General features: G+C 33.9%; 1 protein-coding gene across 1 annotated transcript; it reads left to right on the forward strand.

Moving 5' to 3' along the window:
- Positions 1–12,119: 12,119 nt before the first annotated feature.
- On the forward strand, positions 12,120–13,099 carry LOC136062289 (hydroxyproline O-galactosyltransferase GALT2-like). Its single transcript, XM_065761161.1, has 3 exons — positions 12,120–12,203; positions 12,530–12,637; positions 12,736–13,099. The coding sequence occupies exons 1-3, from the start codon at positions 12,141–12,143 to the stop codon at positions 12,943–12,945; spliced, it is 381 nt and encodes a 126-aa protein (XP_065617233.1). The 5' UTR covers positions 12,120–12,140; the 3' UTR covers positions 12,946–13,099.
- Positions 13,100–14,828: the final 1,729 nt, after the last annotated feature.

Below are 14,828 nucleotides of genomic sequence, written 5' to 3' on the forward strand. Positions count from 1 at the left end.
TATTCTTTTTCCCTTATATACTATTAAATTTTTATCTTACTACTATAGGTATACAAGTAAATTTATACAATCTGCATTTTTTGTCCTCTCATTTTTCTTCTTAACTAAACACAAAAAAAATTTCTATCCCTTTACTTTTCGACTACCCCCAACCAAACACCATGAGAGAAAAATAAAATCTCTTCTGTCTCTTAACTCTCAACTTTTCCATTCCTTCTCTATTTTTTATCCCTCACTTGTGACTTTTCCACACCAATCAAACCGACCCCAAATTTTTTACAAAAGAATTATTAATATTATTATTATTATTATAATATTTTTTTAAGGTTCAGGAACAACAATACTAGGGAAGCTATTAGGTCTGGTTCACACCTTGCAAGAGAATAACAAAAAGAAGCTATAACATCCATCCACCCCGACTACCTAAATGATTTCATTATAGAAAATATATCCTAACTTTATTGAAACAAGTTATCATCCATAAGTAGGGCTTGGAAGCAAGAAACAAGACAAAATAACCTTTATTTGGTTTGGCTGTAATCACTATTACTAACAACTTTCCTACACAGTAAGTATAATTAGAGCGGGAGGCTTTAGTCTTGTTTAGAAATATCAATCTCTTGCTAAGCACTTAAGAGAAGAGAAAACTTGGTAACTTATATATTTTTTGAATGTTACATATTTAAGATTCGTGAAAAAAATAAATCTGAATTAGTAAATGGATCCCCTCTATTAGACAAAAAACCGATAACATTTATGTTAATTTCTAGGGGCAAACCAACTTAAAAAATGTCTAGTGACTATGCCTAAAAGGCTAAACTTGGTAACCAATTTTCTCGGTTCAACAACTTTGGGCTCGATAAAGTATGTAGAGGTTACTTGAAATTTGCAGTATTGGGTCAGTCAGGCTGAGATAGGCTTTGGGCTTGTGGTATTTGTACTAGCCCAATACTTTTGGGCTTACAAATTTTTTTCCCTCCAAGATCAAAGATTAACCGCGCGCATAGAACTTGATAAGAAAATCCACATTTTATTTTATGGTCCTTTTGATATGTGTGGGATTGTAACTCTGTGCCTATGGAAAGATTAGAGCTAACAAATGAAGATGATTAATACTAGATAATGTGATTTTGGTTTGGTATATGCTATCATAATTTTTATTTTTATCTTTTAGCTTTTAAATCCTATTCCTACTGGATTAGGAGTTCACGTTAGTGTAATATACGATGCAACATACAATCCTATGCGCCATTGGTCTTTTTTTTTTTTTCTTTTTTCTTTTTTTAAATAAAGATTAATTATCAGTAATTCAATAAATTAATTATTCAATTACTGATGAGGTTTATTGTTAAGAAGGGTTTACAATGCAATGAAATAAGGAGGTAGTAGCTTTATTTTTTTCTCTTGAGAAACAAAAGAGGCAGTAGCGAACTTACAAATTTGAATTCGGACTGCAAATGTTAGAAAAAAAAAAATAGAGAGTGCTGTTAGAAATATAAATCGATGAATATCGTCCGCTTTACTCTAATATCATCACCATTCACAACTACATAAGACTTGAATTTACAACCCATTTAAGTCCTCCAATAACAAGTCTTTGTTTCTAAAATTGTTATGAAAGGGCTAATAGACTATGTAAATTTAAGTCCTTGTTCACGCAATTCTACTTTGTTCTCTGCTGGAAGCAGCAGTTAACTACTTTTATAATTCGGACTGAATAGGGTTATTTCATTCAACCAAAAAAGAAGGGGATTGTTAATGGAGATACCTGCTCTTCCCACTCTCTTTTATTGTCTCATTGCTTTCTCAACTTTCTTGGATTTCTGCATGCAGATGACACTTGACACCATAGTCCCGGGCAATCGATTATAGGTGTCCAAACTTTGCTTTCCTTAGGCCAAGTTTTTAAGCTAGGCTTCTTCTCTTCAGGAAACAAGAGCCATTATTTGGGCATATGGTAAAAGAAGACCCCAGGGACAAGTGTGTGGATAGCCAACCAGAACAACCTACTCACATATCCATCTGAAGTATTCACCATCAGCAACAATCAAACACTTAATTCTTCTCAACAAAAGAAACCTCACTATTTGGTATTTGGATTCACCTAGGGCAGCTCAGACAGTAGTTGCTCAACTTTTGGGTGTAACATAATCAATCCTTACTATCATCTTAAATGTACATATCCTAAAATTAAAAGACAGATTGTTAGGACATATATGGTTCACTTGTTAAGAACATATGTCACTATTTTATGTAGTTGGCTAATCCTTTGACAAAATGCACTTTACTTGTATTTGGGTAGATCTAGGATGTGTTTAATACTTCAAGAAATCTTGTTTCAAGATCAAGTGTTGAAGTCATCAAGTCTGTCCAAGAAAAATCAAGCTGAAGTGCAAATTCATTAAAGCTCAACACCTGCTCGATAGCTACCTCGACACCTGGCAATCTGTCGAGATCTTCAGCTGATGCTTATCACAATCTCGATAGCTTCTCGATAGTTGGTCAATCGATCGAGAAAGTTTCTATCCCCTCGACACCTTCTCGACACCTCCTCGACACCTGCTATCTGTCAAGATTCATTAAATCTCGACACTTGCTCGACATCTCCTCCATAGCTGCTATCTGTCGAGGTTACGAGAATTCAGATTTCTGTTTTTGGGCCAGACTTATGTATTTGTTAGGATTTATTTTCGCACAACCCTAAACCTATATAAGGCTTATTTTTAGAGGCCGTCATATAAGAGAATTCAAGGAAAACATACACAAAATGTGACCGATGCCTTATTCTCTCTGAAAGAAGCTACTGCGCCTTTGTACCTCAGGGTTTTGTAACCAATTGCTTCTTGATCTTCATTGTTGATGAAGTGAAAAACTTTGCAGCCTACATTCTTCTTCCTCAAGTTGGTGAGTGAGTCACGTACTGGGATTCGTGCAAAGGAGTTAGTCACGTACTAGGATCCGTGTAACAAAAAGGATGGCGTTCATATATTGAAGAGTTTAGAGGTTCTGAAACGGTAGAAGGTTTCTGCTGTAAGTTCATCTATGGGGATTGTAAAGTCTAGGGACAAAGGTTTTGTACTAGATCTGAAACTTCTCTTTACTATAATGGGTTACTTTTCGGGAAGGTTTCCCCCTAGGTTTTTTACTGTGAAACTGGTTGGTTTCATTGGTTTTCTTGGGTCATCATATCTTATCTTATTTATTTTTTTCGCTGCATGATTTTGACATGATATTGATGTTTATTTGTTTTAACAAGTTTTGTTCATAATAAATCTAATTAACAACTTAGGTTTAAAACTTGTTAATTCTATCAACCGAGATCTAAATTTCCCAACAAGTGGTATCAGAGCAGGTTCACTCTGATTGGATTAATTTCCTGAGTGTGAATCTTGACCCTTATTGTCATGGATAGAGGACAATCTTTATTTATACCTCCTTTATTTGATAGAACTAATTATGCGTACTGGAAAGTTCGTATGAAAGTTTTTTTGCAGGCTCTTGGTGAACAGGTATGACAAGCTGTTGAAGTTGGCTGGATTAAGCAAAAGGAAGCACCAATGGATTGGGATGATGCAACGATCATAACTACAAATTTCAACAGTAAGGCCTTAAATGCTTTGTTTTGTGGGGTGACTAATGAGGAATTCAAGAAAATATCATTCACAAAAGTTGCCAAGGAAGCATGGACCATTCTTGAGACCGCCTATAAAGGTACCAAGGCAGTAAAGACTGTAAAGTTTCAAAGACTCACTAGTAGTTTTGAAGAAATAAGGATGGAGGAGGATGAGACCTTTGACGAGTTCTATGCTAAACTCAAGGATATTGTGAATTCTACTTTCAACCTTGGAGAATGTATCGCAGAATCCAAAATTGTGAGGAAAATCCTTAGGTCTTTACCTAAAAGATTCCATGTCAAGATCACTGCCATTGAAGAAATAAAGGATATTGATAAAATTCCTTTAACTAAACTTGTAGGGAACCTTCAAACTTATGAGATGGGATTAGGCTCAATGAGAAAAGGTGGAAAGAGTAAAAGCATGGCTCTTAATTGTATAGAGGAAGAAATTGAGGACTCTGAAAGCGAAGATAAAGATAAAGATAATGATGAGGATGAGGATCTATCATTCATAACTGATGAGATTATCAAGCTTCTTCAATTTAGGAAAAAGGATAAGGGCAAACCTCCTAGGAAATTTAAATCCTCTAGGAAGGACAAGAATGAGAAACCCCTCATTCAATGCCATGAGTGCAAAGGTTTTGGTCATATGAGAATAGAGTGTCCAAACTACTTTATGAAGGAAAAGACCAAGAAGTTAGAAGATAAAAGGTTGGTTGCTACTTGGAATGACACTGAGAGTGACTCTTCTGATGAGTTTGTGGATGAATGTCATCACGTTATAGCCTTCGCTGCCTCAACCAATAAGGTGATTGTGGAGAGTGCTAGTGATAGTGAAGATTCTTCTAATGATGAAATACCTAAGAAGATGACCCCTCAAAAAGCCTATAATAAGCTATGCATTGAATTCATAAAATCTGAAAAGACTTCTCATCTTTGTAGAAAAGAGCTTAATGAGGTAAAAACTAAAAAAACTGATCTGTTAGTCAAACTGGATGAGACTACAAGATTAGTTGAGACTCTTGTTATGGAGAACGCCTCATTAGAAGAGAAGATCAAGAATCTTGAAGTTGAGCTTAGTCAAGCTAGAACTCAAATAGAGAGGATGTCTAGTGCAAAGCTTGATGAGGTATTGAGTGCTCAAAAGCCTAGTTCTGATAAAACTGGCTTAGGATATGCTGTTTCCTCCAGCCCCTCCTCTTCCATGGCTTCTGGATCAAGAACTGTCTTTGTGTCCTAATCTAAGAAATGTAATAAAGGTATGAAATCTAAATTCTTTGTTAGACCTCATGTTTGTCACCATTGTGGTGTTTCTGGACATATTCGTCCTAATTGCTTTAAATTGTATCCTCATAAGCAATTGTCCAAATGGTCACATGTTACCTCTCAAGGACCTACACTTTTGTTTGGAGAGTTATTAAAAGTTTTGAGCTTTTTAACTCAATTTCAGGAGAATTCTAATTCTTCTATGTCCTTTAGTAGACATACTAGGACACATGCCTTTTCATCTTCACGGCCAAAGACTCGTGCTGTATGGGTGAGAAAGGAGTCTAAGACTTAATTGTCTTTTCTGCTTGTCCTTTGCTTTAATTCTTTCTATCTAAAATAGGACACTTTTTGCTTGATTTCTTATCTGTTTTTTTTAATCATGCTTTTATGTATCTACATATTTCTATCATGCTTTCATGCATATGCATATTTCTTTCATGCTTTCATGTTGTTTGTCTGTTTTTGTTTGGTTGTTTAGTTTTTATTTTGTTTTGTTTTTAAAATAAAATGATAAAAAGAAAGAGAAAAATCAGAAAAATACAAAAACAGTGTGTGTTTTGTGTACTTTGGTACTTGTGTACCTTGGATGGCCATTGAAACAAAGTTTCTAAACTTTGTATCTTGTGTAACTTAGATGAGCAGCTCTATGCACAATTAAGTAAGTGAGCTTTGTGGCTCTTGTTTGTGATGAGTAAGATTAAGTTATCTCTTGAACTTAACACTCATATCACTCTTTTTGAAGGGTAGAACTAGAAAATCCTAAGAGAAAAGCATAAATAACTATCTCACCACTGTTACCCGCCAATCATAATATGACACATATATGCTTCGGTATAGCAAAAGTGCAGTGTCAAAGACATTCGTATGCTTCGGCATAGCAAAAGTGCGATGTCAAATGCTTAACATCTTGGGTATTTCTTTTCTCTCTTTTTATGCCCATGCATGATATGCTTAAATAAAAGAAAAATATGCAAAGAAAAATAAAAAGTAAAAAGATCAAAAATGCTTTAAATATGGTTGCAAGCGTGTATTTTAGGAGATGTGAGAGTTATAGAATGTATCTCGAAGGTGATAGTCCCCATCAAACAGTTATGATTGTGTGTGAGTTAAAGTTATTTTCTCATATCTCAGATCGTCATAACATGTATACACATATGTAATCTTACGATATTTTTCACACACTACACGCAATATTCTTTGCTACTCTTGATGCATGTGCAGGTATAATGTGATTTGGCCATCACAAAGGTGTTACATGTGCTAATGTATACTCACTAAACTGTCTTGACTTGTTTTTGAAATATAAAATTGGCTAGACTTGTTTAGTGTGTGCGTGTGTTTTGGGATCTATGTGTTTAACATTTTTCTTGTTGAAAGATGTGTTTTTTACATGTTTTGCATCCTTCTTTTATCTTGTCATCCATAACATCTTGTTTCATTACATTCATGCATTTATATGGATTCTTTATGCCCCCTTAATCATCTTTGATTATCTTTATGTCGCTCGGGTGAAGCTTTCTAGCTTCTTGTACCATTTGTCAATCATGACAAAAAGGGGGAGAATTTGTGGAGATATGTGGTTTCTTTTTAAAGATTCTACATGTTAGGGGGAGAAATACATTCCTTTGTAAGGGGAAGATATGTTTCATCTTGTTAGGGGGAGTGCTTACTTCCTTGTTCTTGTACCTTGGGTTTTGTGACCATTGTTTACATACATTGAGCTTATCTTCTTTATATGCTGATGTATGTTTCTTTCACCTACCTTTACATGTGTTGTTTCTTTTCTATCTTCATACACATGTTTCTTATACTTGTATGCAATCTATTATTTCTGTTTCACACTAGGATGCCTTGATGAGTTTTGTTTAAGTATTTCAAAAATACAAGTTGTCAAAGTCTTCCATGCAATAAACTCTCTTCTTGCAAAGTTTTTCAAGAGTTTGTGCTAGGATAGATTTTATTGAATTCAACAAGTGACTATGAGTTGAGTGATTTATGACTTCTCTCATATGTTCATTCGTTTGTTGTGGTTTTATCACGGATTGCCAAAGGGGGAGATTGTTAGGACATATGTGGTTCACTTGTTAAGGACATATATCACTATTTTATGTAGTTGGCTAATCTTTTGACAAAACGCACTTTACTTGTATTTGGGTAGATCTAGGATATGTTTAATACTTCAAGAAACCTTGTTTCAAGATCAAGTGTTGAAGTCATCAAGTTTGTCCAAGAAAAATCAAGCTGAAGTGTAAATTCATTAAAGCTTGACACCTGCTCGATAGCTACCTCGACACCTGGCTATCTGTCAAGATCTTCAGCTGATACTTATCACATTCTCGATAGCTAGTCGATCGATTGAGAAAGTTTTTGTCCCCTCGACACCTCCTCGATAGCTGCTGTCTGTCAAGATTCATTAAATCTCGACACCTCCTTGGTAGCTGCTATAGATTTTTGTTTTTGGGCCAGGCTTATGTATTTGTTAGGGTTTCTTTTCTCACAACCCTAGACCTATATAAGGCTTATTTTAGAGGCTGTCACATAAGAGAATTCAAGGAGAACATACACAAAAAGTGACCGATACCTTATTCTCTTTGAAAGAAGCTACTGCGCCTTTATGCTTTAGGATTTTGTAACCAAGTGCTTCTTGATCTTCATTGTTGATGAAGTGAAAAACTTTGCAGCCAACATTCTTCTTCCTCAAGTTGATGAGTGGGTCACGTATTGGGATTCGTGCAAAGGAGTTAGTCACGTACTAAGATCCGTGCAACAAAAAGGATGGCATTCATATATTGAAGAGTTCAGAGGTTTTAAAGCGGTAGAAGGTTTCTGTTGTGAGTTCATCTACGGGGATTGTAGAGTCTAGAGATAAAGGTTTTGTACTAGATCTGAAATTTCTCTTTACTATAGTGGATTGCTTTTCGGGAAGATTTCCCCCCAAGTTTTTTACTGTGAAACTGGTTGGTTTCATTGGTTTTCCTAGATCATCATATCTTATCTTTTTTCTTTTTTTTTTTTCGCTGCATGATTTTGACATGATTTTGATGTTTGTTTGTTTTAACAAGTTTAATTCATAATAAATCTAATTAACAACTTAAGTTTAAAACTTGTTAATTCTATCAATCAGGGTCTAAATTTTCCAACACAGATTTATAGAATTTTTCCATAGATACCTTTACACCCAATGAATAGATGTAACTACTATCTAATTCACTGAAGAAGGAGAAATTTAAAACACATACACACACACACACATAATGAAAGCATGGCAGACAATATAGTGCTTAATCATTTTGTAAACACATTGAAACAAAACTTCACATCATCCGGAAAAACTAACTTAAGAGTTGTGTAGCCCAAATTAGTTTAACAAAATAAACTCCTCTAAAGTTATAACTACAATCCATTTTGACATAATAACTAATGCCAATACTAATTACACAACACCAAGAAACTTTGTTGACTCTTTCCTTTCACTGAGTTAAATTTTGTTACTTATGTACAGCTCATCAGCATCCATGATTCCTCAACGTCCTGCAAGAATTTAAAATCAGTTAAGTAACAATGTAGAAAAAACCTACACCGAGATTTGTGGGTTTTCAAAATGAAATTAAGAAATACTTCAAGCCTTTACCAAATGAACATGTCCACCAAGGTGAATGGGGGGACCCAAGTAAATGTTCTAAGCAGGTTACCATGCCAAAAATTATATAATAAGAAGATATTTTTCTACTTAACACAAGACAATTGTAAACAGAAGACACCATGCTCCCAAAGAATATCAGAGAATAGAAAGATCACACAACTAAAACAAATATTTCAAAGTAAAGCCAAGGCCAACTAGACCACCACAAAACACGAGTTTGAGTGCAAGTTTGTATCATCCCTTGACACACATTCATAATTACATCCCTGGTTGTTAGTTAAGGGTTTGTTTGGATAAAAAAATACATCTCTAAATGTTGAATGTGTCTTATGTGTAGGCTACTGTCCCTTGCTCAACAATAATTGATCACCCATATATTCTTTTCATTCATAACACCCTCATTCTTAAATTGTTTAAGAGAAATATGTAACCCTCCTCTAAAATGTAAATTTGATCCAAAGAACAAACTAAGAACATTAAATTGTTTATAATAGAGAGAATAAAAAATAAAAAATAAAATAAATAAATAAATAACCCGAACATTTACTTGTTTTAAGATGAAAATTAATTTCAGCAATATATCACAGAGAAAAAGGTGCTAGCCTAGCATTTTGGTAAAAACTTTTCGGGATTTAATTCCACCATCACTAAGTTAATTGGTATGGATGAGAGGGATGTCTAAATAAAAAAGGCTTCACAAGACTACAGCCTATTACTGCCTCCAAACCAGGAAAAGTTACAAAGTAGAGGCACAACCACCTAAATGGGGGAACAGTGAAAAAAACTAAATGCAAATGTTAGCATACTCCATAATAAGAAAAATATATCCAAAAACCACAAACAGTACCACCATCTCTTGCCAAGAAACAATCACAATTATCACAAATCTCATTGCATTCTTTTGATATGAACCAAGGATTGATTTGTCCATCAGCATGTTTTCAAAAAGAGGTTTATAAAAAAGTTTTTTATTTTTTTTTTTTAAGGAACTGTCATTTTCAATTCTTAACCACACAAAGCAAGCAAGCAATAGTCATTTTCAATTCTCTTTGCGTCTTTTTAGAAGTATTAAGAAATTTTGCAAAATAACAAAGGGTGATCATAAATAGAAAACGTGTGTTCCAAAAGAAACTAAGAGAGTAGAAATATATAAAATTCTTTGTAAAAGAAACAACACAAAAACAAAATATGTCATCAACTATATAAGATGAAATAATTTTCAGTATTATAAATCATTGAGAAAAGTTTCCAACTTAGCTTCTTGGCAGTTTTTTTTTTTTTTTTTTGGGAAGTTGTGTTTGGATTATGGATTGAGTTTCCCCTTCACAAGGTTGGTATGGGTCTAGAAGAATGACTATAAGGAAAGGTGAAACATCACACAGCCTGTTGCTGCCACCAAATCAGGAAAAGTTACATCGCACAGAAACAACCACCAAAACAGGTTAAACTTGAAACATAATGCAGTAGGGAAACAACCACCTAAATTTGCCAAGTGTTGAATGTGTCTTATGTGCAGGCTGGTGTCCCTTACTCAACAATAATTGATCACCCATATACTCTTTATGTTTATAACTCCAATGACTTCATTCTTAAGAGAAATATTTATCCCTCCTCTAAGACATAACTTTGAACTAAATAACAAACTAAGAACATTAACTTGTTTTAGTAATAAAATAAAAAACTGAACATTAACTTGGTATGAGATCAAAATAAATTTCAGCAAAACATATCACAAAGTAAAAGTGCTAGCTTAGCTTTTTGGTAAATTTTTTTGGTATTGAATTCCACCATCACCAGGTTAGTGTGGATGAGAGGGATGTCTAAATTAAAAAGGCTTCACATGACTATAGCCTATTGCTGCCTCCAAACCAGGAAAAGTTTCAAAGTAGAGGCGCAACCACCTAAATGGGGGAACTGTGAAATAAGCTAGATGCAAAATTTAGCACACTCCATAATAATAAAAATATATCCAAAAACCACAAAGTGATCCACTATCTCTTGCAAAGAAACAATCATATATTATCACATATCTCATTGCTACAGTCAGAAATCACTCTTATGAACCAAGGATTGATTTGTTGATCAACATGTTTTCAACTACAGAAAAATAAAAGGCTAGAAAGATGCTAACAACCTATCAACTTCCAGAATTATAGAAACCTTAATAACCAAATGCTGTTAAGTCAAAGACAATACACACACACAAAGAGCATTGGCAAGCATCTTCATCCCAATGCAAGCATGAAGCATGGCAGACACAATTAAGCACTCCATCATTTTTGTACACACACTGAAACCAAATTGCAAATCATCTAGAAATGCTAAGAATGGTGTAAACAAAATGGAGTTTAACGTTATAAAAATTACAACACAATTTCACAAAATAAAATCAAGTCAATAATAAGAAAATAAACACCATCAAAAAGCTTTGTTGAACTTTTCTTTAGCTGAGATAAAGTCTATTACTTATCTACAGCTCATTAGCAACCGTGATTGTTTGTAATTTTATAGCAGAAGTAGATTTATTTTTTAATAAGTAATCGGACCATTTATCGATTTATGCCAAAAGCAAAAGGAGATAAAATAACATAAATCAGTGTAGTATCATATGGAAAAAATCTACTTTGATACTTGAAGGTTTTCTGGATACATAAACACTTCAATCCTTTACCACAAAAACAAGTGTACCAAGGGGGATCAGGGACCAAGGTAAATGATCTAAGCAGGTTCCAAAGCCAGCAATTATTTAATAATGAGAAATCTAGCAAAATAGCAAAGGGCAATCATAAAGAGAAGACATGTGTTCCAGAAAAAACTAAGAGAGTACAAATATACAAAATTCTTACTCTCTCCTTACTCTCTTGACCATCTATTTCTTCACTATCCGATTGCTATGCATTTGTGGTCTATGGTTTTGGATTTATTTGGAGTAAACTGGGTTATGTCACAATCTGTTGTGGGGCTTCTAGCTTGCTGGCAAGGCAAATTTGGTCGTCATATATGGTTAATTGTTCCCCGTTGCTTAATGTGGTATCTTTGGAGGGAAAAGAATAGGTGTTTTGAAGATAATGAGAGATCCATGCCAGACCTCGAGCTTTTTTTTCTTTAGGACTTTATTAGATTGGTTGGCTACTTTGCGAAACCAATCATTCTCTTCCTTTCTTGATTCTTGTAATTGTTGTTGACCCCTTGCTCACTCCTTGTGTACTAGGGTATCCCTTTTTTATATCAATAAAATTTATTACTTATCAAAAAAAAAATATATATATATATATATACACACACAAAATTCTTAGTAAAATAAACAACACAAATACAATATATGTCATCAACTGTATAAGATGAAATAATTTTCAGCATTATAAATCATTGAGAAAAAGTTTCCAACTTAGGTTCTTAGGAGATTTTTTTCTTTTTCTTTTTTGGGAGTGGTGTTACGATTATGGATTGAGATTCACCTTCACCAGGTTGGTATGGGGTGAGAGGAATGACTATAGGAAAAGGCTTCTAAAGCCTACAGCCTGTTGCTGCATCCAATCAGCAAAAGTTACATGGCAGAGAAACAGCCACCCAAACAGGCAAAAAGGCTTCTCCCCTAATAAGTCCCTTTATATGGGCAATCTCAATCTCTTGCATCGCCCTCTCCGAAATGGAAAATGGGAGGTCACCTATGAGGTATGCTAGTGGGCTGGTATGTTTGTTATTTGGACTTGTTGCCTGCTATGGATAAAAAAAATCTATCCTTACTAAGTTCTGCCTTTCGGGCTTTTGATTTTTCTACTAGAGCTCTTTTCATCAATCAGACACTTCTGGAAATCTGATACATTGTGCTTGCTTGCAACTACGATTGGAAATAAGAAGAGAAAAAATTTCTTCTAATATTATCTGAGCTTATTATTGTTGTTTTCTTCTAAATTAAGAAGTTTGTGTTCTTCGTTGGATAGACCTGTTTGATTCTCTTTGCATTGTTCCTGTATCTAACAAATTGTGTAATGTAACAGGAGTGGCCAGAAGAAGCATATCCTCCATATGCCAATGGGCCTGGATATATAATTTCCATTGATATTGCTAACTATGCTATCTCGCGACATGGGAATCGAAGGCTAAGGGTTAGTTATTTATTTCTCTACTATGCCTTCCTTTATAGGAACCTCCAACCCGTTTCAGCATTTGGTAACTAAAAACTACTGTTTCTTTTTGGCTGCAGCTCTTCAAGATGGAGGATGTGAGCATGGGAATGTGGGTCGAGCAGTTTAACAGTTCCATGAGAGCTGTCCGGTACTCACACAACTGGAAATTTTGTCAGTATGAGTGCATGGAAAACTATTTCACGGCACATTACCAATCCCCAAGGCAAATGATCTGTCTTTGGGACAAATTGGCGAGAGGTCGGGCTCAATGCTGCAACTTTAGATGACAATGCTTAGGTCACACTCATCTTACTCTTCCCTCCCCACTTTGTATTTTTCATTTTTTTCTCCCCAGTGCTGATTATCATCTGTCTAGGTGGATCAATTTATGAACTCAAACTATTAATTATGAAAATTAGCCCTCCCCAAATGAGTTATCAATGTATGATGTGTTATATATATAAGCGGCTTTTGATGATTGATAACGTCTTCCACGTAAATCATTTTTCACTAACTCATGGAATGAGGTTGTGAACGTGAAATTAATATAAGTTTCATATTAATCCTCCTAGGAAGTAATATGGTAATTAGCAAAAAGCTGCAGTCATATATGGTATTTGGAAGTTTGGAACACAAAAAAAAAGGGGTACATTTTCAGTCCTCCAAGAACCCAAAAATAAAAACTAGAGTTTTCAACTTGCATGGGAGATAAGAAACAGATCTTACCATAAGTTACTACGTGAGTTTAATTGAACCTGTGTACTTTTGGGTCTTCCAAGAGGCGAAAATGTTAATGTACGTTCGATTCTTGGAGGACCAGAAGTGACAGATTTTTTGGGCTGCATTTTCAATTCCTGGAGGACCGAAAACGTCTGCATTTTCAATTATTTGCGTAAAATAGCATAAGGTCAAAAATTGGCACAATCATTCTAAAAAAAAAACCCACATTAGTTTATGTATTTGTTGTGTAAAATGAGATTTTGCTATGGTGTTTGAGCAAATATACAAGTCCGTGTAACTTATGCAAAATTTTTTTTTTTTTTTTTTTTTTTTTTTTTTTTTTTTTTTTTTTTTTGAGGCTAAAGGAAGAGTGTAGATAGCAATTATTATGTAAAAAAAAAAAAATGATATATTAATGAAATAGAGTATATAATAGATGATCATATGAGTGTTTTGAAAAATGGTTAACTAAAATAGAAAAAAAGTTTTTTTTTTTTAATTTTAAAATAAATGGTGATTTTTGCATAAACTAGTAAGAATGTTTCTGTTTTTTTTTTTATTATTATTATTTATTATTTATTATTTTTAAGATTAATGTTCTACTTAAAATGACTGAAGCCTTTTTGCCAATCAGCCATTCCTACGTGGAAAAGTAGGCCACGTATCACACCAATTTCAGTTTTCCATGGATCACAAATGAACCAATCGATAATCAAGTACCAGAATACTTTCTTTTTTTTTTAATAAACATTTTAACAATATTTACCCAAATGGCCCAAGAAATTACGATTTGTAATTCCCGTTGAAACCTGATCCTTCCATTTTTTTTAAGGTCCAACTGTAAACCTGTGAAAGTAAAATACCTAATAGTTCCAGGATTTTCAGTGCAATGTGGTTTTGAACTTTTTGGATCAAGATAGGCCCTTGAATAAAAGCCACTCCATTGTCAACTATCTTTCTAGCTGAGGATGCTATATTTTGTAAATTTGTTCTTATATGAGCCCGTAGACACTATGTTTAACAAATTTTCTTATGGTTATCGACATGATTTGTGTATAATAAAAGCAGCGTTAATGATGTACCCAAATAAAAATTATTTTACTCTAATTATAATTTATAACGGACTATTTAAGCAAATGTAAAACAAAATGAAAAGAAAAATATTTTGTGCTAGGGTCACCATTTGCTTTATGGGATTAAGATCCGGTGTAATACTTAGAGTGCAATATTTTTGAATGGTTGATATTAAAAGATAAATTTTAATCTCAACTCTTTTATAAAATATATATATATATATATATATAAAAAGTGAATAAAAAGATGAAAGGGTAAATAATTAGAAAGTGAAAATTATTTATGGAAGGATGAGATGAGAGGCATTATCACACCCGGTATTGCTATTGCTGGATCTCAATCTTGCTTTTACTGTTCAGGCCTAATAAAAGGCTTA

Source organism: Quercus suber, unplaced genomic scaffold (genome assembly GCF_002906115.3).
Source record: "Quercus suber isolate HL8 unplaced genomic scaffold, Cork oak 2.0 scaffold_399, whole genome shotgun sequence".
NCBI classification, from domain to species: domain Eukaryota; kingdom Viridiplantae; phylum Streptophyta; class Magnoliopsida; order Fagales; family Fagaceae; genus Quercus; species Quercus suber.